The 27,060-nt window shown below is 52.2% G+C and overlaps 1 protein-coding gene across 8 annotated transcripts in view; it reads right to left on the minus strand.

Moving 5' to 3' along the window:
* The window catches only part of ADAMTS14 (ADAM metallopeptidase with thrombospondin type 1 motif 14), a 75,319-nt gene that overhangs the window by 36,287 nt on the left and 11,972 nt on the right, over positions 1-27,060 (minus strand). For all 8 annotated transcript variants that reach the window (XM_032470197.1, XM_032470195.1, XM_032470191.1 and 5 more), the window contains exons 3-4: positions 14,085-14,241; positions 8,076-8,266 (exon numbers count right to left, since the gene is read on the minus strand). In XM_032470197.1, the coding sequence (XP_032326088.1) occupies positions 8,076-8,266; positions 14,085-14,241 (348 nt within the window). The remainder of the gene's footprint in view (positions 1-8,075; positions 8,267-14,084; positions 14,242-27,060) is intronic.

Below are 27,060 nucleotides of genomic sequence, written 5' to 3' on the forward strand. Positions count from 1 at the left end.
AGGTGCAAGTACAGGGTTCCTTATTATTAACATCTGCCATTACTATGGCACATTTGTCACAATTCACAAACTAACACCGTCACATTATCACCTACTAAAGCCCATATTTTTTCAGGTCTCCCTAGTTTAGGGGCAATGTCCCCTTTTTTTGGCTATGGGATCGCATCCAGGACAGCACATTACATTTAGTCAACCTATTTCCTTCGACTGTTCCGGGCCGTTTCTTCTCTCTGATGTTGACCTTGATCACCTGCAGAGAGGCTACATGCCAGGTTTCTCTACTGTAAAGTCACCCCCAAGCCCTTTCCATGCTCTGCTCTTTAGAAGGAAGTCACTATGCACAAGCCCACACTCCTGGAGTGGGAGTTAAAATCCACCTCCCCAATGGCAAAGGATCTATATCAGTTATTTAAAATTCTTCTCCGCAGACTCCTCCCCCCAAGGGTGGCTCAGCTCCAACCCCCTCCAGAAAGCCATCCTCTCTACCCCCCTCTCTCCTGCAGTCCACAGGGATGCTGCCTCCTTCGGCACTGCCCTCCAAGATTCCCTAGAACAGGAGACCGACTGTCATCCTAGGTATACACCAGGCACTCACTAAATGCTTAAAACTGCCCTGTATGTTTCAAATGGTTCCCTGGCCCTGAGATTTGAAGAAGCATTAAGGAAAGGGACCCAGTACAGATGGGTAAACCGAGGCACAGAGGAAGCCTGGACCATCCAGGGCCCAGCAGCATGTGAGGGAGGGATGAGGAGCTTGCCTGCCATCTGGTGCTGCATGAATATTTATAGCACATCCCCAGTTAATGAAACAGAAAACGGAGAGGCAGGATGCCCCTGAGCCATTCTCACAGCTGTCCTGAGAGCTACAGTGACGGGCCTGATCAGATCGCTGTGAGCGCCACTGTCGGCTCTGCCCTCCTCCCTGGGTTAGCACAATGAGACTGTCCATCCTGAGAACCAGATCGCCTCTCTGATCCCGTCAGGCCAGCCCTGGCCCCGGAAACCAGGATCCGAAGTGGTCACAGGCAGGCAGGAGCTGAGAGGGGAGAGCAAACAGACACCCTTTCTTACTGGCTTCATGAAATCCCTGAGGCAATTAGTGCTTCAAGCATCCCAGCCAAATACAAGTTCCCATACAATGGACAGGATGAGCTGCTGGTCCCCTGGGAGGGAACGCTGTCTGATGCCCCTCTGCTCACCGCCACAGGCGGCACTCTGGCTGGCTGTCCTCTGCACCCGGGAATCAGAGCCTACACCCTACCCTTCCCCCTCTGGCAGCCACAGGTTTGCAAGGCAGCAGCTCCTTAAGCGCAGCCCATCTCAGTGCCATAAGCCTCTCTCCCCAAGAGGAACAAGCCCTCATGGGAAGCTCTGTCTCGGCTGCACCCCTCACGCATCCCCAGACCCTCTGCTCCCACACCCACAAGGGCAAGGCAGCAGTGAGCAGAGGAACCAGCCTCAAACAGCCCTCCAGAACCTCTGAGAAGACAAAAACTCTCCTCCCCACCTACTTTCTGGTAGGTTGTGAAAAGGAACGTGGAACCAAGACCATGGAAACAGGCATCCAAAGCAGGCCCTCCTGGCGTGGTTTTCAGTAAAGACAAGCTCCCTGGCGGAGGCTGTGGGGCATGGGGAAGAGGTCAAGAGAGGCAGATTGGGTCAGAGACTTCCTCCAACAGTAAAGCTCAGGGACAGGAGGAGGGACACCAGGGACTGGGGGACACTGGCCTCCACATCATGAACCATAGAACTTAGTAGAACCTCCCACCCACTCCTCACCAACAGCCACAGTCGCTTACAATTCCAGATCTGAGGGATTTAATTAGACCCTCCCCTCTGGGCTAATCACATTTCAGTCTGGGCAAGCCTTTGCAACACCAAGTTTCAAAAACACACTTTGCTCTGTAGAAAGAAGTGGCTCCTTGTATGATCCATCAAAATATCTCTTCCATTTTCCAAGGGAAGCTCCCAAATTCTGTGTAGGGAACACATTCCTATGGACCCTCCTCGTCACTTTCCTAACTTCGCTGCTTCACACCTACCTCAGAAGTGGGTTTCATCTTTTGCTGTGGCCTCAAAAAGCAGCCCCTCCACCCTCCAGGTCACGTAAGCTGACTGTCTCAGAACCCTCTCTAGAACGGCTCAGACTAGACTAAGCCAGCGGGTCCAGTGGGGGCCTTTCTAAGGGCACACAGTGGCCCAGAACCCACAAAATGTGGGTTTTCACCCCATGCGAGGACCTCAGGTACTGGTACAGGATTGTGGTCCCTCTAGGACACACACATGTACATCACTCACTTCCTGGGGTCGCTCCTAGGGTCCTACTCCTGGCCTGTGTGGAGACCCACTCAGAACCACAGAGTTGGTATAAATATTATTTTAAACTGAGGACATTTGAGATTCAATAGATGCAGAAAGAAACTGTCTCGGAAATTCCCTCATCTGACAAAGCAGCAACTTCTGGGAAAAGAGCTACCATAAATCCCCTCTCCGGGGGAATTTTATGGCCATAAAAAAAGACAGAAAGACCACTAGCACCTGCATAAACATATATTATCACAAACTTTCTTACTTCCCACTTGTTCTCCTAAAACCCATTTTTCTTTTTTTCCCATTTGTCTTTCTTAAAGAAACCTATTTGCCCTTCCCATAGAGCCTCTTCTCCCCTCTCTTTCCTTTACTAACAGGTATATAAGCCCCCAATTCTAACCACCTCTTTGAGTTACTCATCACTGAGCACTTGCATGGACATGCACATTGCACATGTAAATAAACTCTTCCTTTTCTTTTGCTAATCTGTCTTTCTGTCAGTTTAAATTACACATCCCCAGGGACAGAACCTAAGAGGGTACAGGAAAAGTTGTTTTTCTTCCCTGACACCTGGGTCATCAGCCATGGACAGCACCACCTGAATGAGGCTATAGACCTCTGTGCAGAGGCTGTGGGAAGAGGGTGGCTCTGAAGTCAATGAAGCAGCACTCAGATCTCAGCCCTGTGCCTGACCAGAGGGGAGACCGGCAAGTTACAGCCAGCTCTCTGCACCCCAGTTGCTGGGTAAGGACATCAGGGATACTCAGACCTTTCATAGGGTTATTGGGAGACTTGAGTAAATGAGGTCACATTTATAAAGAGCCTGGCTCCTGGAGGTTGCTCGAAAATGATTCTAATGATTTCTAAAAAGATGTAAGTTGCAATTGTCTGTGGACACAACACTGTAAGTGTTCTGAGGGCAAGGACCACATTTTCCACTCCTTCTGAGCCCTCCACTGCAGAAGCTATTCTTTTGTCACTCATGCTTCACTGCTTGATTTCTAGGAAGAGATACTGTCCCACCTGGCTGCACACACAGCGGTGGGCTCCACCTGGGGGGCCCAAGCCATCCCTCCAGTCCCAGCAGTTAGTCCAGGATGGCCACATGATCCAATCCAGGCCAATCCTCCCAAGGAGGGCAGAAAGGATCCCTTTGCCTTTGGGTCCTAAGAGCAGGCAGTGTGGAAATATGGGGTTGCCAGAGGTCCTGTTTCCTGCCATGGAGAGAAAGCCTGACTCCTGTTGGCTTATATCATCAAGCAGACAAGCAGTGAGGAGAGAGCATCTTAATGGACCTGAGGCCCTAATACCTAGAGCTGCCCTGTGCCACAAATCTCTTCTTTGGCTTAGGCTAGTGTGAGCTGAATCTCTGCCACTTGCAACCATAAGAGCCCTAAAACCCATGCCATCCTAGACAGGGGAGGCCCACCAAGGCAGCACAGCACCTAGCTCTGAACAAAAGAATCAATGACAGCCCAGACTGGCGGTGAGGGCAGCTGGGGAGTGGGGCTCCAGGAAGTCTGTTCCACGCTTCCTGAACCTGCTGCCCTGCTCACACTTTAGTCCGACCAACAGACATTCAAAGAGAAACTGAGTAACACAACCCTCAATGCAGGCACCCAGACGGGAGGCTTTCTCTGAAAGGTGCGAGAGAGCATAGAGCCTGTGGCCCAAGGAAGAGAGCTCTGTGGTCTTCCTCAGCCTACCCACCCTCAAGCACTCCCAACCCCAGGCCTTCTCTCCACATCTCAAGCCCCAGCCAGAATCCAGGAAGGGAGAGACATGGGCAGGTCAGCTCATGGGGAGGAATGTTCGGGGTGGGGCGCGGGAGGGTCCCACCATCTAGTTGCTTAGTCCTGTCACAGCCAGAATCCAGGGCATGTCCTGGTGTCCTGAGTGAAGCTGCCACCCCTCTAGCTCCAGAGCAGGACGATGCAGCCCATCAGTCAGATGGGCCACCAGACTCCTGGCCATCCATGGAAAGGGCTCTCCACCTGGGGCTCAGGCCAGGCCTCCAACTCAGGGAATAAAATGTGTGTTTTCATGGAAACCATCCACTGTCCACAGCACACCTAACGGCCTTATCTGAATCTGATGCTACAGAAGCTACTTTACAACTGAGAGCATTGTTAGGTAACTGATAGCAATGGAAAAAGCTTGTCTTTAGATGTGCAAATTCTGTCTTCCTTTCCACCCTGTGAATAAGTTAATTTTGTCTCCATTTGCACATTCATTTCAAAATTCCTGATCTATAAATGCATCTGCTCTTTGGGTTCTCTTTTGAATGGGTTATACCATCTGCCAGGTTCCCTCACTGATTAATGAGTAGAGTAAAATCTTTAACACGATGCCCATTTTTATTTCTGTATGAGAGTCATGATTTTATCTTTACCGGAAAATTATCTCTCAGCAAACTGAAGGACTTTCGGGCTGCAAATTGAACCCAGCTCACACTCCTGAGGTCTTCAGCTCCCCATTTGGGTCCAGGACACAGGCTCTCAGTACTGAGGGCTTCCTAAGGTCTCCCCTGCCCCTCTCCGCCTCCCCTTCCTGTTCTCCACCTGCTGGCTCCAGGGGCCAACTGCGCTCTCCTACTAATAGGATTAGTACCCAGCTGTGTGGTCTTAGGTTGGGCTAGCAGTTTATAGAGTCTGGGTGGGTGGTCAAGTGCTCCAGCAAGGTAGGTGTGGCATATTTATAGTCACCCTCCCTTCCCTCCCTCCCTCCCTCCCTCTCTTTCTCAAACAGCCCCACATGGTAGCCTTTGCTCTTTGAGTCCCAAACCACATGCTACTTCAGGGACATAAGAATTAGTATCCAAACAAAGAGGTGGCAAGGGGCAGATTTCTGGTACCTCTCCCTTCCCTGGGGCTCCTGTAATTGAAGCTGATTTCTACCCTTGCCCTTTTCCTCTTTTTTTTTTTTTTTTTAATGGAGGTACTGGACTTCATGTATGCTAAGCATGCACTCTATCACTGAGCTATACCCACGCCCATTCTGCCTTTTCTTAAGGCTGGCACTGCAGACAAAAATCTGCTGTCTTCCCCTTTCGCATGCTGGCTCTCTGCTTCTCCCATAGACACCATCACTTGCATACTTACCGATCACCTAACACGTGCTGGACTGAACACCTATGCTGTGTGCTGTTGGGGTTCAAAAAAGTCTAAGACAAAGTCCTCCCTCACTCTCGAGGACCCCACCTTCAGAGACTTAGACAAAGAACTACTTACACACACACACACACACAAAGACAATACAACTATAAGTACACAGTGCCAGGCATGTACTAAACACTTTACATGTATTCAACCTTCACAACAAACCCAAGAGCCGGTATTATTATGAAAAAATGGAGGCTCTACATCGTTAAATATTATAACAGACACAAATTGGGGTATCTGGTCAGCCCAGAACAATTTCTCCAGTGGCCATGCCTGCATCCAGTCCCTCTCCTCCTTTGGAAAATTCTCTCCAACATATAGTGATTAGTCCAAAGGGTGGTCATGTGACCCAAACTCAGACCAATCAGAGTCCTCTCCTCAGAACTGTTGCCTGGGAACTAGAGGGGAAGCTTCTTTTGTCTCTGGCCATGGAGCTATGGGGATAAGCGTCAGCTTCATGTTGCTAATGGCCAGAATCTGTCTTGTAGAGAACTTGGTCAGAAAGATGTCACAGAGAGAGAAGGAAATCTAAAAACGGCGTCCATGTAAGCCTCTAGTACCAACTACACTTACAACCAGCTCCATCCTGTCCCTCCCATAGTCCGGTCCATTTTTTTAGCCCTGTTTCTTAATCTAGCTTGAGTTGGTTTTCCATCATTTGCAAGCTACAGAGTCCAAAGAATGCAGGCCCCTTGCCTTAGGTCACACAGTTAACAAGGGGCTGGCTGCGTGCCCTCCTAAAAGCCACCTTGCCTCCCATGTGGCTGGATTATGAACCCCAAACAGCACACACAGCATCACACTATTTTGTTTTCCTACAAATGTTCCCAGGGGGATTGGCATGAGGGCTGGGATGACACTTCTGCTCATCAATTGTTTAGCTCCCAGGAATGTGTTAACACTCCCCTCATGAAAGTCATATTATCACCAACCATTTACTGAGAGCTTATGCCATGAGAGGTACCATGCTCTGTGCTGTACGTGTCATTTAATCCTCCCAAAGCTTTTGCATGGTGAGCATTACTAATGCTGTTTTAGAAGTTGGGAAAGGGACATTCAAGAGAGTAACTTGCTCCCAAGGTCAAAAGACAAGAAGAGGCAGAGCCAGACTGTGTGATTCCAAAGTCCACGCTCTTGGCCAACCGACTAATGTCCCATTCCGTATAGTACTGTGATCACTGTGATCAGATGCGAGTCCAACACAGCCTCCAAGAACCTTCCATGTCAGACTGGGTGTAAGCTGATGCCATCCCAGCCCTGGCCCACCTGCAGCCATCTTTTGGTCTATGTGAGAATACAGCCACCCTTCTTACAGGCCTCAGGTCAGAGGACCCTGACCTTAAGGCCAGTGGAGGCCCATTGGAAACTTGGGCTTTCTAAAGAGCCCCCATCGTGTATATCTATCTTCCTTCTCAGCTCTCAGGGTCCAGATGAACGTTTAGGATAAGCTGTTGAGCTGGGTCACCTGCAGACTCAGAGGTGAAGGCGCTGCCCTGCTCTCCCCTGTTGATGAGGCGCATACCCCCCACCCCACTGCTGGCCTCCTCCTGCCTGGACTCCACAGCCGCCCAGCGTGCTGAGCTGGCCCCCGCGTCACCCCTCCACCCGGCTTCGTAGGGCCGGGCCTGGGGTCCTGCCCCGCCTCCCCAGCGTCTGGCCATGGTCTGAGCGATTTCCACCATAAGCCCTACTTTCACCTAGACAGGTCCCCAGCGCCCCAGAGCCACGGCCGCGGGCGCCTCTGCCAAGGGCCTCCTGCCAGAAGCGAAGCATGCAGAGCCCGCCTCTGTCACTTTCACCTCCTTTCCCTTCTGGCCTCTCGTCTCTGTGCCTTGAGCTCAGAGGCCACTGAGCCCCCAGGCCAGGTGTGGCGTGTAGATAGGTTTTGTTCAGCATTCACGTGGTTTTTTTCACTTTAACATTTTTAAAAGTTGGGAGTTTCACTTAGATACCTGGATTTAAATTTTCCGTATATAATAAGTTTTTTAAAAATCTGCATTTCTCACTGTTCTTGAAAAACTGGCCTTCCTGTAACAAAAGCCCTCCATCTCTGCACGAGAGTCCCAAGCAGAAGCTGAGTAGCAGCCACTCACTTGAATAGGACATGAGCTCTCTACGTCATCAGTCTAAAAATTTGCCCGTGACCCTCACTTTCCCTGCCTGTCTGATCTCTGTGAACACCCAAGGCCCACACTGGGGGCCTGGGATCCCCCCTAATAGTCTGACAACTCGTGGGCCAGCCTCCGCAGCCTGGGACTGGGCGTTTCCTCCAGACGATGAGTCTCAGGGAAGTCTCTTCAATGCACGTGAGGCCCCCGGCCACGCCTGACCCAGCTCTGAATGTATCCAAACCCAGAACCCACTGTCCGTGCACTCTGGTTTGCTTATAGGCACCTCAGCACAGGCATACACAGCTGAGACCAGGCCGAGGCCTGGAACGAATGTCAGGTCAGCTCAGATCCGTCTCACAATGAAACCCGCCGTCCAGCTGGCCTAAGGAGCAAGGAGCCACTTCCCTGAGTCCACCCAGAAAGCACCAGGTCGAGGAGAACCGCAACAACATTAGTGGTCCCCACCCCAGCCCCGGGACTCGGGGACACTCACAATGTTCATGAGGGTGAGGACATAGTTCTGCACGTGCTCCTTGCCGTGAAAGCGAACCACCGAGTCATCCACCGCCAACAGCACCTCGATGCTGTAGCTGCCAGGCTTGGCATGTCGCCGCTTCCGCTCCGCTTCTCCCAGTCGGTCCCCCACCAGGCCCAGCAGGTTGGGAAGGTCACCCAGGCCAAAGGCTGGAACCAGGAAGGGAAGAGACCAAGGTCAAACCCACATAGGGGCTGTCACCACGACACTGCCCGCCAACCCACACCTGTCCCATCACGTGTGCCCTCCCTGCCTCTGAAAGCCAAGTCAGTATGAGGGTTTGTGCCACAACAGGTAATTCATGGACACGAGCCCTTTCCCTGGTGTGAGGACGTGGCTAAGCGTCTGAGGCAATGAGGAGCAGGGCAGTGAGAACTGGCCCGGGTTCCATTTCCCAACCACTCCTGTCTCCCTGTGTGTCCTGGCCCAAGCCCCTCCACTGCTCTGGGCTCACCTCCCCTCCTGTGACGTGGAAAGAGTAATCTTTGATCTCTTGCCCCACAAGTCAGCTGTAAAAATCAAAGGTACCAGTGGGTGGAAACATCTTGATAAATGAAAAAATCGTGATGTTACTGTGACCTATGCAGGGCATTTTAGGAACCCCTGGAGCACATCTCATGCCTCTCCAATCCCTCCGATCATTGCCAGCACCCCCAAATTTCACCATCACAGCTTTGGCCTTTTGGCTAAAAACAAAATATGTATTTATTTAACCAGCATGTATTAACTGTATTACATAATCTAGGAGTTGTCAAACTTTTTCTGTAAAGGAGCAGATAGTAAATATTTTAGGTTTTGTGGGTCATTTGGTCTCTGTCTCAATTTAGCTGTTGGAGCATAAAAGCACTTACAGACAATACATAAATGAATCCGTCTAGGTCCCAATAAAACTTTATTTACAAAAACAAGCGGTGGGCCATTTTTGGCCCATGGGCCTTAGTTTGCTGACCCTTACTCTAATCAAATCTAATCCAATCCAATCCTTATAAAACTCTGTCAGGTTATTGTCCTCATTATACAGGTAAACAAATTGAGGTTCAGGGTAGCATGTAGAGGTCTGACTGAGTCAAAGAGCCATGCCTTGATACATGATCATCTATACTGCTACTTAGAAAGGTAACATCTTAAGCAGTTATCAGTCATTTACACCATAGCCTGAATGAGAATTGGAGCAACTTTTGTTGGGGCAGTGGAGTGAGCGTGCATGACAGCGCTGTAGGGAAAGCTAAGAAAGCAGGACAGGAGGCTGGGGTCTCTCAAAAAACCTTCAAACGTCACTTAATGACTTTCCTGCCATCCCACCCTGAAGTTCTGACACTTGTATATTGATTTCTAAGAACACTCATTTATCCACAGTTATTTGAGAACCTCCCAGAGACTGGGCCAGGGGCTGAGGCTGTAAAGAGGCCACCACTACAATCCTGGCACATATCCAAGAGGTGTGACTGCAGAAGGGGCCCCACACTTACTAGAACAGTGGATGGTGGGTGGGTGAGGAAAGTAGGACCCTGTCCTTGAGTCCCTCCTCCCAGTGCAAGTGGCAGATAAGAAGCTGGATGGTGACAACAGAGTAACATCAAGGGCTACAGTAGGACTGACTAGGGAAGGCTTCCACCCCAAGGCCTAAACCAGGAATGGGGAGCTAGGGGAGGCTTCTGGAAGAGGAGACATCTGAGCTGGCCGGAGGCGGGGCAGGAGACGACCTGCTGGAGCATGGGGAACAGAGGGCCCAGAGCAGAGGGAACTACACGTGCAGAATCCGTTGTGAGCAAGTATGAGGTCACAGGGTGGGTGACCCTCAGAGATCAATCAACAGGCCCCTTTGCAGAGACCCAAGTTCTGCCTCCAAGCCTCCATGGACATGGCTACTTCAGGAACTGAAGTCTGAGCTCAGGGCGACAGGGAGCTGCAGGGCTCAGCGCTACTGTTTCTCTCTATTCTCCCCGTGGTTAGAGGCACTATAGTGAGAAGGAAGGAAAGCACTAAATTTAAGGCCTGGAAAACGTATGGCCACTGGCCTACTGGAGAAACCAGAAATGGGCAGCCGGCCCTCTGAGCGCTGCTCAGCACGGTGACAGGGCTCAGGCCAGTGCCCGCCCTCACTGCCCCTGAGACCAGGGCCTCTCTCTCTGCAGGTGGACACTGCGCCAGAGCGCCTGGTGCCCTGCTGTCTGATCCCAACAGTGAGTGCAGCAGCCTGGAGCCAAATTCCTGGGAGAGAGGGGAGAAGACCCCCAGGAGGGGAGAGGAGGGGCAAGGGCTCTCTAGTGGAGCAATAGAATGATAACAGCCACTTCCAACACAGGAGCAGGACCCAAGGGTTTCAGCACTGCAGGTGAAACGTGGAACTTGAAACTTCACTGCCAGGTCTGTCCAAGGGAGCCTCAGAGAGGTTACCTGACCCATCTCAGGTCACACAGCAGGTCCATAGCCAAAAGCCAGAATGTACAGCCAGGTCAGCCACTCCCTATTATCACACCCTAACAGGGCCCACCCAGAATTCTCTCAGAGCAAAAACAGTGAGGGGCACTGGGGAGGGCCTGCTGACATCAGCCACAGACTGTGGAGATGCTCCAGTCACACCCTCTTCGATGTGTGTCTCATCCTTTGGGCCAGATATAGGGAATCCTCAAAGAGGGGAGGGGTGGGGGCAGCAGGCCCCCAGGGAAGCTTTCGATGAGACCACCCAAGAAGCTCCAAGAGAACATAAAATGTGCAGCTGCTTCGGAAAACAGTTAGGCAGATCCTCCAAAAGTTAAACATAGTGTTACGATAGGCCCAGCAATTCCACTCTGAGGTATATACCCCAAAGAATTGAAAACATATGCTCACACAAAAACTTGGACACGAATGTTCATAGCCACATTATCATAACAGCCAAGAAATGCAAACAACCCAAATGTCCATCAACAGATGAAGAGAAAAACAAAATGTGGTACCTGCATACCACAGGGATGGAATATTATCCTGCCACAAAAAGGAGTGGAGTACCAGTACATGCCCTCGCACAGACAAACCTTGGATGCTAAGTGACAGAAGGCCACTCACAAAAGGCCACAGATCGTATGGGTCCATTTGTAGGGGATTTATAGACAAATCTCTAGAGAGAGGAGGTGGATGAGTGGTTGCCAGGGGCTTGAGGAGGGGAAAACAGGAGGGACAGCTAATTAACGGGTATGGGGGGGGTTTGTTTTGGGGGGTTTTGTTTTGTTATGGGAGTACTGGAAATGTTCTGGAGTTAGATAGTGGTGGTAGTCGCACAACATTGAGAATATAGAAAAAAAGACACTGAATTGTATACATTAAAATGGTTAAAATGGTGGATTTTTTTCTCAGTTAAAGAGAAGCAGAGGCAGAAGCAGCAGCGCTCAGCCCCAGCCTGGCCGGCAGCCCCTGCAGGGCTGCGTGGTCCCAGCCTCTGGCAGCCCCAGCCTCCAGTCCAGGAGCCAGAACTCCGGTCACAGGCACATACGGCTCCTCAGGAGGACCTGGAGGAAGGCAAGGAAGTCACAGAGCAGGACTGTGGGCTGAGGAAGGAAAGCGCAGCATCAGGAGCATGGGAGCGTCCAGGGCACAGCCTCCAAGGCCAAGGCAGGGTCCAAGGGTCCACAGCCCCTGAGGGGCTGAGGGAGGGCCAGCTCGGCCCTGGAAGTCCAGCCAAGGGAATTTCTACCACCAGACTCAGAGGGTTTTGATTTCTCACCAGAGCCCTTGAGGAAAGTATTGCTGGAACCAAATTCTTTAGGGCCCATCAAGGGTGTGTGTAAGTACGAGTTCGTGTGTGTATGTGTGTGTGTGCTGGTGTATATGAATACACGGGAGTGTGTGCGCGAGGTGTGTGACTCTGTGGGTGTGTGACTGTGTGAGTGTTGTGTCGGATGTGAGTGGGTGAGTGTACGGAGGCGAGTGGAGTGCATGTCAGAGTACCGGGGTGCACGTGTGCCTCCTCGGAAGGCAGCAGTCAAGGCTGTGTCCGGGGTGCCAAGAAGCATCCCCTCTGCCCCAAGTTCACCGGTGCATGTCAGACACCCCTAGAGGGGAGCCCAGGGGAAGGAAGTCCCCACAGGCCACAGCTCAGCTAGAAAATCTGTCTGATGAATCCTCTGATGCTTCCTGCCTTTCCAAGAAGAAAGCGAGACACACCCCATGGGGCAGTGGAGCTCATGGTAATGACACAGGATCTGTCCTCCAGGATCCCAGCCCCTCTGGGGGAAGGGGACAGGCCTGGGAGAGACCCAGGGGCTGAGAGATGCAGGAGAGGAGACGGCTGAGCTGGACCAACCCTGGGCAGGATGGGGGCAGATGGAGACAGGGGCAGGTGTTCAGGCTGGGGAGATATGTCAAAAGCCTGATGGCAGGTGGCCAAGTGGGCGCCCAGGCATTTCTGTGTGTGCTGAGACGGACACCCAGGGACATGAGGCAAAACCTTTCACCTGAACGTTAAATGGAGACAGGCGCACCAGACCACTGCACAGCCTGGGCTCAGACCCGCTGCTGCCTCGAAACAATAGAGCCACTGAGTCAAGGTTTCCTAGAAGGTCCTCTGTTGCCCTCCTCTTTCTAAGGAAGGACCCCCGTGGGCTGAGGCCATGGTGCCGCCCCCAGGCCCACAGGAGTTGCAGCCAGGCAGCCTGATGAGAAGGAGCTCCACGCCCAAGCTCGGCCATCTCGGCCTCCCAGGCACCTGTGGTCAGACTCTGTGGTCGGTTCCAGGCTCACAGCTCCAGAGTGGGACTCCTCCAAGGTCTCTCTCCCAGAGGGGGAATTTATGGTCTTCTGATTCAGACCGTCTCAGATAAAACAGAACCTTGGCGAGACTTGTTGTTCTTCGCAGCCGTGGTGGAGGGAACTGTGAGGGTCACACCTGCTCCTGAAACCCTCCCAGCTCATCCTGGCCCTCACCCCCACCCAACCCCAGGCCTCCACCACCGTCACATAAGTGCAGCATCACTTATGAGTGACAGGGGGACAGCAGCTGGGGCTTCGAGGGAGGCATTATATGTGGGGACAACTGGTTTCCAGGCATTCCTTCACGCTAGGCTCAACCCTGCCAAGGCCCTGGAGAGAGGGTGTGGTCCCCTCATGGCCAGATTCCACCCAGGGTCTTCTCACGTTCTCTTAGCCAGAGGGGCTTTGAGACAAAGCTACGCGGACCATGAAGTTGGCACGGGCCCAGGACCAGCACACAACGCACTCACTGCATCATTTGCTCAATCTCGATCTTGGGTCCCAAGTATCACTGGTGTGCAGGCTCTGGCACAGGCCACTGTGGGGCAGAGACACCCCCTTCTCAGGGGCTCTCACCCTTACATGGCAGTAGTTACTTTAATAACAAGATGGTGATAAGAGTAACCATTCATCAAACACCTACTACGTTCCAAGCTCCATGCTGGGATTTCTATACACACTATAGCTAGCACACACAACCTTAGAGGTAACAATGATCACCCTTACTTCACAGATTGAGGCTCAAGAGAGGTTAAGCAACTTGCTTAGGGTTACAAAGTATATGGTGTTGGAGGTAGGATTTTAAAATGGTCTGTTGGACACAAAGCTGAGCCTGGTGCCCTGACCCCAGGCAGTCTCCCTATAAGTGCCCTAAGAACCTCCTTCCTGCGGCTCCCAGAGGTTGCACTGATTTTTAGGGGGAAGAGCTAACTTCAGCCATTCCATCTTCTGCCTTAGCAGAGAAATAGTCTTGCAAAGCAGCATGAGCCCCTCGGAGGCTCTGGAGTCCTTGGGACCAGTTTAGGGAGCCCAAGCAGCAACTCTGGCTCCCAACTCCAGCCTGTTATAGTAGCCTCTAAAACCCAGGGTGCTTCTCTGCTGGTACAGTAGGTCTATGTGGCCCAGTTCCATTACACAGATGAGAAAACTGAGGCCAGGAGTTGAGAAGGCCAGAAATTACTTTAAAAACCCTCAGGGGTGTGGACAGAGGTAGAGCTAGGGGCCCTGCCCATAGCCTACCTTCATTGTGAAGGTCCCCGAAAGGCTCTGCCCACGCCTGCTGGGTGGCTTCCCGGCGGTACACCACGTGCGTCCTCCCGCTGGCCTCCGTCTCCTGCTGCCCCCGCTCCAGGGGCTCAATGAAGTAGTCGGTGCTGTCTGTGCGGATGAGGCCCGCCTGGACCAGGGACACAGTGAGCAGGAGGAAATGGGGGGAGAGAGAAGAGGCATGAATACACAGCAGACGGGTGAGCATTTGTGACTGCCAGCGTGTGACCACACAACATCTCTCCCTCCAGAGGCTTGGGATGCCCTGGGATGCCAGCAAGGTCGTGGGGAGGGGATGTCAGGAGGCCGAGCAAGGGCTCCCATGCCCATTGCAAGCAGAGAAGATACGCTTTTACTGTGTGGTGCACTCTCGGGGTTCCGCCTAACATTCCATTTAAACAAAGGGTTCCAGTGGTGGGGCTGGGGCTGGGGCTGGGACTGGCGAGGGTGGTCACTGCCACAAGGACTATGCACACATCCCAGGGCACCGCATTCCACCCAAAGTGCTATCACTGTCCTGCGGAATTGCCTTAACCTACAAGCAGACAAGAGAGGAAAGTCCTGTCAGTAAAGGTTAATTATCCCGATGTCCCTAAGCTTGGGCTGGTCCCCCACCGCAGTACAAAGCACTATTATTTCAGATTTAAAGCATGTGTGCATGCACGCCAGGGAGGGCAGTTCATGTTTGCTGACAATAAACGAGCCAGGAGAGTGCCCCAGAAGTGCATGCTCTGTTTCCAATCTAATTTTTCGCCTGCATCAAAATAGTCCCTTAAAAAAAAATCAAATGTTGGCCTTGGAAATAAAAACATAAAAATATAACCTTGGCCAAGCCCAGCCAACAGGTTATTAGCCCCCCATGAAGGCAATATTCACAGGGGCCAATGAAACATATAACTAGGTATGTGTGAGCACACGTGGAGCCGCACAGCCCCCTCCTCCCCAGGCACCTGCTCTATAAAGCAGGACGGGGCACCCACCACAGGGCCTGGAAAATAGTAGGCAATCCTCAATAAATATATACTTGTTGAATTCCTTTACTCATTCAACAAATACCTACTGAGTGCTTACTACATACCAGCACCGCGCCAGACACTGGGAACGCAGCTGTGAACACAAAGCAGGGAACGAAGGAACCATTTTTATAACTCGATTGGACCTTCCCATTAGAATAGGAGCTGCCTCTTTTTAAAGCAGCCACAACTTTGCACAACTAAATTCCACCCATTTTCCCACCTCGGCCTGCCCTGGGCTTGTTTCTTGGGGATCCCCCTCCCATCCCTGCTAAGCACACCCCACCGAACCTCCCAGCAGCTGCCAATCTTTTTCCTGTCCCTTCCAGCTACATCTGTCTGTCAAACTACAAACATCACTTGGATCAAACCAAGATGTCTGCCTTCTGCATCAGTCAGGAGGCCAAAAAATGTTCTCAGGAAAACAATGGTGTTACTAGAATAAGTTTGAGGCTTCCCAAGGCAACCATTTTATCAGGTGCTGCTCAATTGTCTGCAAAAGTTCTGGTCTGCTTATTAAAATGTCCACATCAAACTCTATATTAAGCAAACAGCCTTTCATTTAAAGCACTTTCCCTTTTTCCCTTTTGCACCTGCTGTGCGCCTAGGGCAGGGGAAAACAGATAAAGAAGGCCCAGCCTTTGGCTGTAAGTTGCCCATCATCTGGAGGGAGGGGCCCGCAGAGGAGCAGAAGGGGAGCCAAAAGGTTGTGCGTGGTGTTTGGCAGGTATACCTGAGGGACAGTTATCCACCAGGCTCTCAGTTTCAAAGGGAAGAAATTCAACTTGAACCCTCCTGGATCAAAGGGGAGTGTGTTGGCCCCATGACAAACCATGGCAGGTGCAGGCACTGGAAGCGAGGGGCCCAGTGCCCTCGGCTCTCTCTCCACCCCTCCCCTCGGCCCCCTCTGCATCAGCTTTATTCCCCCAGACAAGGCTAAGTAGCCCGTTCTTGCCAGCACATCTCTGCCTTGACACCAGAGACAAGGAGACTTTCTTTGCATATCCATCTGAAACAGCCCAAGGAAGACTGTGGTTGGTCCATCCTGAGTCACATGGTGACCCTCGGATGGGCAGTCCCCGCTAGACCCTCATGGCCAACAAAAGGGTACTCACTGCATCAGAAGAAGGGAGAAACTGTTAGGATAGTAAAATAAACCCACCTGAGCTAAAAAGGGCACACCAGGTAGAGGACCTGGGCACAGGTGTGGAAGCAGGAAGGGCAGTGTGGGGATGGGGGAGGCATTCAGGCTCCTGGGCTGAGGCTGAGCCAAACCTGCATAAATGATGGCCAGTTTGGAGGGCCTCGGCCACAGCAGACCTGCAGAGCACCCCTCTTCTCTGCCCCACAAAGGATGTCAGTCTTCCAGAGAACACAGGGCGGCAGGATGAGAGGGCCCAGAGCATTCTCCACAAAGCTACTGCAGCTCTGCTGCCACCAGGGCTCCTGAGGAGGCTCCGGGCCAAGCCCCACACCCATCCATCCCATACTGTTTTTGCACCTCTGTCTGATACCAAGAGCACTGTTCCGACCCCGTCGAAGCCTCCAAGACCAAGCAAAGCAAGAGACCCTCACAGCACCAGTCAGATGACCTGTGTTTCATCCAAGCCAAACTCACAGAAACCCAGGCTTGCCGAGGGCTGTAGCTGTGCTGTCTCTGCCCATCACACCTCTGGAAGCAGCCTGGCAGAGGAGAATTCTCAGACCAGGGGACAGGTGGCTCCACTCAGCTACCACTACAGACTAGGTCACTTCACCACGCCACGCCCACCCCCACCCCCATTTTGGGAGTTGGTTAACCAATTGCACAAGGAGGATTCTTCTAAATCTGGCATTCCCTGCCTCATCTCCAGACCTCAGTGCCTCATACAAGGGATGCAGGTTCCAAAGTGATGTGCAAAGTATACGGCCAGGCTGTAAGTCACTGCCTTCCAGTCCACCCCTCCCTTTCAAGACCACCATGCCTGCCCCAGTCTGAGGCTTCAATACCTCGACAACATCCCCAGTTGGGAGACCTCTGACATTTGCTTGGATGCCTATAGAGATGTATCCTATTCCACACAGGGACACAGGTAAGGTTTGACAGAGCTGAAACACACTTCCCTACATTCCGCCCTGTATGCACAGTCTCATTATCACTGATATTAATAACAGTATCTGCCACTTGTATTTACACATCTTAATTCATCTCTACAACATGCGTACGAGGTAGGCGCTAATATTAGACATCTCATGGATGAGGAAACAGAGGCTCAGAATGGTTAAGTAACTTGCCCAGAGTCACCGAGCAAGTAAGGGACAGCACTAGAATAAGAGCCCAGCCTGTGTGGCTCTTAACCACCAGGCTCTATTACCTCAGGCCATCCCTGGGCCCTGCTTCTGCCCTGGGGGCCCGCCTGGAGCAAGAAAACAATCCCCTCATGGTCCCATCTGCAAATCCCTGGGCCTCTGGTCTGAGCAAGCAGGATGTTCACTTCTCACCTCTGGGCAGAACGCTCCCTTGGAAGCCAGTCTACCTCCTACCTCTGATGTGAGAATGAGGAGACACTTCGGCCCACAGCCCGAAAAGGAGCAGACCCCTCCCACTGCCAGATGACCGCCCCAAGGGCAGCCTGAAAGGGTTCTCACACCATCCTCATCACATCCTCAGCCCTCCACGACCAGCCGTGGAAGCCCCAGGGACTGGTCTAGCCCCATACCCTCAGGCCTCTGCCTGGGGAAGAGTTAAAAGAACCCCATTTCTCTACCCCCTGTTAACTGTTTAGGGCAAAGACCCAAGAGCCGCCATACACAACCTGGGAAATAAGTTTCAAACCTCTCTGCAAGCGCAGATCCCACCAGCCCCCCAAGATCAGGGGCAGAACCTCCCCAGTGATCGTCCTTGTCCATCTTGGGCATGATGTCTAGGCCTTGACAGGCAGTTCCGGTCCAGGTCGGGGCTCCCTCTTGTCCTCAGAGACCTTCCTCCTAGAGAGGGGATGGGAAGGCAGGCTAGGCCACCCCCTCCCTTGGTTTCCCTGTCCGCACCAGGAGAGGTTTGGCCCGCACTCCCCTCCGGTGCAGCCCCAGCCAGGAAACCAGGCACCGCTCAGGGCAGACAGACTGGCAACGGGAATTTTCTGGCTCTCTGCCTCCTCGCCAAATTACTCCCGTCTCTCCATTTATGAGAAGTTTATATTTCTGAAAAGTGGTGGCTAACTTTAAGGCACTAAAATCAAGTCAAATTTCTGTATACGAAATCAAGAAAAAGGGAAAAAATAAGTTTTGGTAGAATGGAAAATATATGTCACCCATATCTGTTTTCAGCCATAACTTATTCTTCTGAAAACAGTAAATAAGTAGGAAATACAGACTAAAAGACACTTTATGCAATAAAAATAACATCAAATAGCTGATTACATCCAATCGAGCCACACACTATATAGGCCTTCGGACAAATTCTTCAAATGGAAGCCCTCCAGCGGGCAGGCCCAGCCCTACTCCAGACCCTTAACACGGCTGCTTCTGAGGACCCTTTCCTGGAAGCTATGTGGCTGATGGGGGGCCTGTCTGAATTTTCTAATATGGCTGTGATATTGCTTTGGTTGCAAAGGTGACACCTTCTGCTGCATCTTCATCCAGAGGCCTTCAAGTCACGCTAACTGAGGTTTTCTCGTCCACCTACCCCTCAGGAGAAATCCCCAAGTCCAAGGTGTAATTTCAGGGCACCTGAAGGAGACAGGCGATGACTGAGCAGGTGGTGCTGGCTTAGAAATCACCTGTGTCCCACTGTGGGTCAGAAATGAGCATGTTCAGTTGGTCACCAGTTGTTAAAGTATAGAGTGAGGTCCTAAACATTTCAGCAGATAACGGAAGCCATATTATTTTGAAATTAGTATGTACGCATGCATGTGTATGTATAAACGTGTTTATTCTCAAATCGCATGCACTTGCAGGTAAACTGGGAGGCAAGGGTACAATAAGCCAAGAGACCGATCTCCTAGGAGGCCACAGGAAGGGATCCCCAAGGACTGGAATGTGTCCTTGGACAGTGCAGAAGTCCAGACTTGGACAAAGGCAGGGATCCATCTGTGCTGAATCAAGTACAGAGACAATGAGCAAAGACCCCACCAGGGGTCCAAGAGGGGCAAGTGGCTGGGCTCTGAGAGGACAGCTGCAGGCTCTCTGGGAAGGGGGAACCCCGAGCCCCCTTGCTGCACCCTCAGATTGGCCAACCTTTGTCAAATGCCCAGAAGGAGCGTCCATGTCAAGATGGCGGCTCCAGTGGAGCCAGCTGAGGTACGGGCCAGGTCACCCCTTCCTTCACCTTCCAAGGCCAGCCCACATGGGGCCTCCCCAGAATGGAAAGAAGCAGAGCAGGCCACCCCCAACCCAACCATCCTGCCACCTCCCAAGGAGAGTGCCTTCTCAGGCCTGAACTTGTTCTGGAAATTCCATTACGAAGGTTTTACTGCCAGCTGTGCTGTCTCTGGTTCTAGGTTTCCAGCAAACTCAGCCTGGAACTGTTCCACCGGAAGAAACAAAAGAAAACCTACCAAGTAGAGGCTGGTGATGCACACAGCTGGGAGTGGCACAAGAATCAGAATTGGCTTCTACCACTTTCACCCCCAACTCAGCGACCGGCTTCTATCCTCGGCCACTGCCAGCCACGCTCCCTCCCGAGACCACATCACCCACTACAACCTCAGAAACCTTGACCGCAGGTGTCACCTTCTCTACCACAACCATCCTGCTCACCTAACTCTAGCACGCTGGCTCCAGCTGCTACTAAACTTCATCAAGACCTCCGATACGTGACCCCACCATTCTGTCACTGTCAATCCCTCCTCCAAGTCCTCGCTTCCCTTCCTACCACCTTGGACTTCTTGATCCAGATGCATAATAATTTTGCGAACACCCATAACTCTCTCCCGCCTTTCCGTCCATCTTGCTCTCACAGATAAGCCTCTACCCTGGTTCAACCCAAGCCACCCACTTCACGTCTGCACACCGATGGAGAAAACGCACACGGTGCCCACTGGTCACACTTGGAAGCAGTGGCCACAGCTCCCACGTGAGCATGGTGCTGGCTGGGGATTCTTCAGCACTTCCCTGTTCCATCTGTGTTCCAGTTTCCTATGGGCTTAGATGGCTAACCCACCCTCTGCCTTCATCCTCTCCTGTTTTCAAGGAGAAAACAGACACCATCAGGGAGGCTCTCCCGCCACCATATGAACTCCCACAGCCATGCCCTCCCTCTCCTCCCACCATACCCTGTGCTCAGGACCACCTCCTCCTCACCTCCTCAAGGACTTAACTCTTGCAACTAGCATCCCTCTTTCTGGCATGACCACGCCCTCCCTCTCTCCTAGATGATTCTCATTGACATATAAGTGCACTCAAGGACCTCCCACCTGTGAAACTCCCTCCCTCCCAGTCCTGTCCAGCTGTTGCCACAGTCTCTGCTTCCCTCCACAGCAGAAAGAGCTGTCTACACTCACTGCCTCCACCTCTGTGCCTCAGGCCTCTCCTCTATCCACACAACAGGAGTTTCTAGAACCACCACTTCCTGGAAACTGCTCTCACCAGTCATATGACCTCCTGTTTCTGGCCAGAGCCAGAAATCACTTCTTTGCCCTGGTCTTACTCAGTTCCTCTGGCCACACACACATGCTCCCTGCGAATTTCCCCTGATCCTATGGCTTTAAATACCCTGTATTTGCATATAACTCCCAAATCACATTGCCCGCCCAGACCCCTCCAAAAATTCCATGTAGGATTGTCCAACAGCCTCCCTGATAGAGACCCTGGGTGTTTGCTGGGCACCTCAAACTTTAGAGCAGACGTGCCCCTCCCCTTGCCTTCTCCATCTCTGCAAATGACACCATTTTTCCCCTGGTTGCTCAAGCCAAAAAATCAAGGGGAGGGACGGGCCCAGGGAGTAGTCTTTTTCAAGCCCTCCCACCTTTCCAACGGTTCTGCTGAAGTCAATTCAACTGAAAAGATGGAGCCAACATAACCTGCAGGGAACAGCCTCTCTGCAGGATCACCCTGGGCCACTGCATCTGATTCACAAGTGTGAGGGAGCCAGCACCCCAACCCCCCATACCCTGGGGGCATCCTTTCTTCCCACACTACATCCTTACGTCTTTATGAAGCATCTACTGCACACTGGGCTTGCTGCTGGGGGTGCGGATGCAAAAGGACATGAAATCAGCCTCTGCTCTCCAGATAAGGGGCTGTATCTAGTATACATAAAGAACTCTTACTACTCAACAGTAAAAAGACAACCCAATTTAAAAATGGGGAAAGAATCTGGGTAAACATTTCACCAGGGAATATATATAGATGGCCAATAAGCACAAGAAAAGATGCTCAATATCACCATCACCATTAGGAGAATACAAATCAGAACTACAATGAGATACCTGTCATACCCACCAGGAGGGCTAGAATCAAAAAGCCAGATACTAAAAAATGTTGACAACAACGTGGAGAAACTGGAACCCTCATACATTGCTGGTGGGAATGTAAAATGGTGCGGCCACTTTGGAGAATAGTCTGGCAGTTCCACAAAATATTAAACAGTTTCCCCATGACCCAGAAATTCTACTCGTTTGTATATACTCAAGAGAAATGAAAACATACGTCACACAAAAACCTTTACACAAATGTTCACTGTAGGGCTACTGACAGTAGCTAAGAAGTGGAAACAACCCAAATGCCTATCAGCAGATGAATGGATAAACCAAATGTGGTGTATCCATACAATAGAATGTGATTCAGCCACAAAAAAGAAGGAAACGGTGAAAAACACTACAACATGGATGAATCTTGAAAACGTTATGCTAAGTGAAAGAAGCCAGTCACAAAAGGCCACATGTTATACAATTCCATTCATGTGAAAGTCTAGAATAGGGAAATCTATAGAGACAGAACATCTTTTAGTGGTCACAGGGAACCAGAGTAATGGATTGGGGTGGGCAATAGCTAAAGGGCACAGAGCTCCTTTCTGAGATAGTGAAAATATTCTAAAATTAAACGTAGTGATAATTACACAACTCTGTGCATATAATAAAAATCCATCAGTGCATATAATAAAAATCCGTTGACTTGTGTACTTTAAATGGGTGACTTGCATGGTATGTGAGTTGCATCTCAAGAAAGCTGTTAAAAAGATGACACACGTGCAAGGAGATGAGAGACAGGCATGGAGATGACACAAGTGCGTGGAAACAAGAGACACACATGAGGAGCGACACATGTGCCGGCTGACAGCACACACGCACTCAGCACGCAGGCTGCCCGCTACCACGGAAACGTGAGTCAGCGCGGCTGGGATGAAAGCCTGCGGACACTAGATTCCACATAATTCAAACCTGATGTGGCAGCCCCAAGCCACAGGAGCTCCGCTGGAGGCTGGGCTGCCAAGGCCTGGGCCCAAGCCAAGGAAAGTCTGAAAGCTGATTCATACTGAGCTGCAGCCTTGGGGACAGGCAGGAGGAAGGAGCCCTCAGAGGAAGGAGTCGAGAACCGCCAGGCTTGTCCTCAAAGGGCAACACGCGCCCGACACAGGCAGCATCAGAACTCCCAGAACTGCCCGAGGCTCAGAAGAAACACCTGGAAGCGGAGCATCTCCACCAGCTGGAGGTGGTTATCTGGAATGACCGCTAGCTCGGCCCACTTCCCAGGGTCATGACCTCTGCAGGCCCCACACCCTGGGGGTGCTGGGTAAAAGGCTACTGAGGTCTTGAGAAGCCCAGTCCTTTTGCAGCGAGGATCCTTCCCTTTTGCAGCGAGGGAAAAAGCAAAGTGGTAGGTGTGCTGGGTAAATGTAGAGACCTCCAGAGCCAGAATCCCAGGGTCCTGCCACTCTCAGATCCCTATCTGAAAAGGAAAGCCAATTCGGCACAGAATGCCTGCCTCTACAACGAACAAGTAAAAATCATATAACAATTGCTTCAAAATGAAGTTTAAAAGGAAATAAACCCAACATAACCCTCCTTTTCTGTGATCCAACCTCCCTGCAAAGTGATGCAGACGCTACACTTGGGAGTGAAACACCTGGGGCTTCACCCCAGCTGAGACCCTTCCCAGCTGGGTGATGCAAGCCCTATCCAAGCCTCAGTTTCCACATCTGAAACAAAGGATTGATGGGAGGATGGAATGAAGTAATGAAATGCCCCCTCCTAAGGCCCAGCCCACAGCAGGCAGGCAGCCTTTTCCTCTTCTTCCTTCTTCGGCCTGGATCTCCTGGTCCCCCAACTTTTAAGTCAAACACAGAGTAGACTTTTCCAGGAGGCTTCAGCAGTGGGTCTTACCCCTAGATGCCCATTAAAACCACCTGGGAAAACTGAGAACAACTAAACCCAGGCCACACCCCAGGGTGGGGGCGCAAGAAATGTCTCAAAGCCGCCCAGGTGATTCTAACGTGCCGCCAGGACTGAAAACCCCTGGTCTCTACTACAGAAGCTTCCAAATGGAGTAATGGAACTAAGTGGACTGTTAAGGTGATCATCCACTTTTCACAGAGAGAGTGGTGGCAGCACGGGCTGCTGGACCAGAATTAGTTTGTCACAATGCAGGAAATGGGCAAGAAAGACAGCAAGGGGACGGGAGGACAATGAGTACATGCCCTGACCGAGGCAGGCAGAGGAGGGGACTCCGGACAGGCCGGAAGACCGCACACCTCTTACACTGTGAGCATTGCCCTGGACTGAGCACGACCAAGGATCTCCTGGACCACACGTGATTTGTGACGCAGGTGCTATCTTAGAACCTAACCACCCCCTCCCCTCAAGGTGGCATTCTATCGTGAGTGAAGAGTAATTCGCCAGAATTGCCCTGAGCTGGGTGGGTCTGGGAAGCTGGGGAGGGAGGCTGTGATCTCCGAGGCAGCCACTGGCCAGCCAGTGATGTCGCAGCACCCTGACCTGAGCTGGGGAGCCTACAGTGCAGAGTGAGGACAATTAGTAGCGATATCTCTATGACAATGCTGCTGCTGCTGTTGAAGGTGGTGATTGATTTTATCCTCTGGCCCCGTGGAGAACAGAGCTGCTTAGATCTTCTTGCAACTCTTCTTCAAGCTTGGCAAATGTTCTTAAAGGAAGAATGCTCTCTTTTTATGGTGCCCCTCCCCCTCAGTGGCAGTGATCCTGGCCCGGGGTAGGACAGGGCCTCACATGCAGGTGCTCAGAGACTCCCCTTCTGCTGCAAACTCCCACCCTGGAGCCCAGCCAGAGTCAAGGGCAGACCCTGCCAGGCTGGCAGCCACCACCAGTTTCCATTCCCTGTGCCCAGGAGCCATGTGGCTCTGAGGCTTTCCCCTCTGTCACCACCATGGCCTACCAAGTTTGGACTGGGACCTCTGCCTGGCCCCCTGCTTGGCCCAGAGTCCTGGGAGTGGTGGGGGCTTCAAGACAAGGAGACAGGAAGCAGCCCTCAAATGCCAGGAGGCGGCGTGGCTGCCAGGCCAAGGAGCGGCTCCCCGAATCAAGGCCCTGCAGTCTGAACTCTAAGGCTCGGAAGCAAGCCAGCTGATGGCAGGGCGGCTCCAGGCAAAAGGTGCAGCCAGTCTCAGCCCCGCCTGCAGATGAGGGCTGGCCCGCAGCAGGTCACTTGTCCCAGCCAGGTCTCCCCTCTGATCCATGCCGACATTAGCCTGCCCCAGAGGGCCCTACAGAAGGCAGGTGAGTGCAGAGAATGGAAAGAGCAGTGGACCCAGACGCCTGAGCTCCTGTGCCGCACCCAGGTCCTCACCGCACGAGGGGCTCCTGACAACACATACCCCTCCATGTGTTGCTGCCCTCCTCGGCACATATGGACAAAACCATACTAGCTGGAAAGCACCATCAAATGGGGCATGTTACTGTCCTTCATCCTGCCCAGGGCCCAGGACCATTAGCATGTTTTCCAGATTTCTTAGATTTCTTAGGACTCTGACACTTGGCCAAAGCTTGTCTGTGCTAAGCCCTGTCGGTTACTGGTAGCTCAAATGCCCACATTCCAGCTACTTAGGCCGCTCACCTGTCCCCGACTCACTTCACGGGTTCACATACATCTCTGCAATTTACTCCTCCTAAACCTCTGTCTGAAACACTACTCATCTGTTCATTCATTCATCAGATAAACACCGGGCAGACCCTGTTCTAAGTGCAGGGGACACAGCCAGAAATCCCCCCTCCCCTGGAGCTGACAGGCCACCGCGGGGGTGAGAATATGGCACACCTGATAGAAACAGTCAGGGAGGAAAATGAAGCAGAGGAGAGAACTGGAGGCTGAAATTTTAACTCAGGGAGTCGGGGAAGATGTCACTAAGAAGAGGACACTGGCACACAAGCCCGCGGGAGATGAGGGGCAGGGGCGTGCAGCATCGGGGGAGGAGGGTGGTCAGGAGGAGCGTGGAGGGGGCAGGGGAGGGAGGGCAGGGGGTCACGGCAGCCCCAGGGAAGGGACGATCACCCAGGGCCTGACGGGCTTCTCCCGGAGGAGTAAGATGGGAGGACTTGGCTCTAACAGGACTCTGGCTGCTGTTGGTGAAGAGATGGCAGGGGGCGTGGAGGGAAGCGGGGAAATCAGTTAGGGAGGCCACTCCCATCACCCAGATTGAGGTGGCTCGGACCCAGATACATCTGTCTCTGTTTTAGACGTGAGCTTCAGGAGGACAAGTACTGATCCACAACACAGGGCCGACTTCGGAACAAAACCTCCTTCAGCAAACATCCTTGGGGCCAAGTCTCCAAAACGAACTCCCTTGGGCATATTGCCCTTAATGAGGGGCCTCTCCCACAAAATGCAGCTGTGGCTTAGGGGACAGCCTCGGGACTGTGAATTATGAGGTGACAAAATATCAAGGACTTGAGGCACCCAGGCCAGCAGCCTGCCAGGCTACAGAGCACAAGGCCTCTTTGGGCTGGAGGAGCGAATTCAGAGTGTGGGCTCCTGCCAGCCTCCAGGGGCGGAAATGAACCTCTGCTGTGGGGCGGGGGTGGCTCAGGGGGTATGAGTCTTTTCTGGACAGGTCAAAGGTGTAAGTATTAGGCTGGCTTAAAAGCGAAGACTGACAAAGGGCTTCAAGCAACGCGTTAGGAACAGGGTTTGCGTTCAGACTGACCAAGTCCTGACAAACACTCCCATCTCCAGACATTTCTCTAAAAGGGCCTGTTTCTACTGCCCCCTCAGTCATCTTATGGAAAAAAGAAGAAAAGGGGCTTTAATGGGTTTTAACATTCTATGGCAAGTAGTGCGTGCATAACAGCAGCCCACCGCCTTCCACAATTTTGAAAATGGATAAAACAGCGCAATGGTGAACGGAGCTGAGAAACACCAGAAGGTTCCGTTTGAGCCTCAAATTCCGCTAACTGGGAGTTTGGCATTTGTCTTTTTCTTAACTGGCTTCCCAGTCTTCAGGAGGACTATGACACACAGAAGTTGAGCCATCCACCCTCGCAGTGGGAGCCTCGTAAACACCTCCACTCGGGACCCAGGCCCGAGGACTCCCAGGGTTCCCCCCACAGGGCAACCGCCGGGCCAATCCCTTTAGCATTTGTGCTCTGAAGCTGTTGCCATGACCACTGAGTCCCTGGTTGTTACACGATTTACGACCTCAAGGAATAATTCCCATTTACTAACTCAGGAGAGGCTGCACAGGGTTGTTGGGGCAGCGCTGGACTGGGAGTCAGGGGCCCGGACCCCACTGGCCCTGACAGTCACCCACCAAGTGACCCTGGGTGAGTCTTTCCCCTCCCTAAGCCTCAACTTCTTTGTCTGGAAAGTGAGGAGGAGACCAAGAGGCCCCCTAAGACTCTTCCAGCCACAGCTACCCACACTCAGGTCAAAGTCCAGGTGAACTACGGCAGGGGTGCTGAGCCGAGATTCACCGCTGGAGGCCTTCGGAGCACGAGGGTTGTGTGTGCTGCCCGAGCTCCTTGGAGCGGTCAGGAACAAGGCGGCCTACA

This window comes from Camelus ferus, chromosome 29 (genome assembly GCF_009834535.1).
Source record: "Camelus ferus isolate YT-003-E chromosome 29, BCGSAC_Cfer_1.0, whole genome shotgun sequence".
Classification (NCBI taxonomy): Eukaryota; Metazoa; Chordata; class Mammalia; order Artiodactyla; family Camelidae; genus Camelus; species Camelus ferus.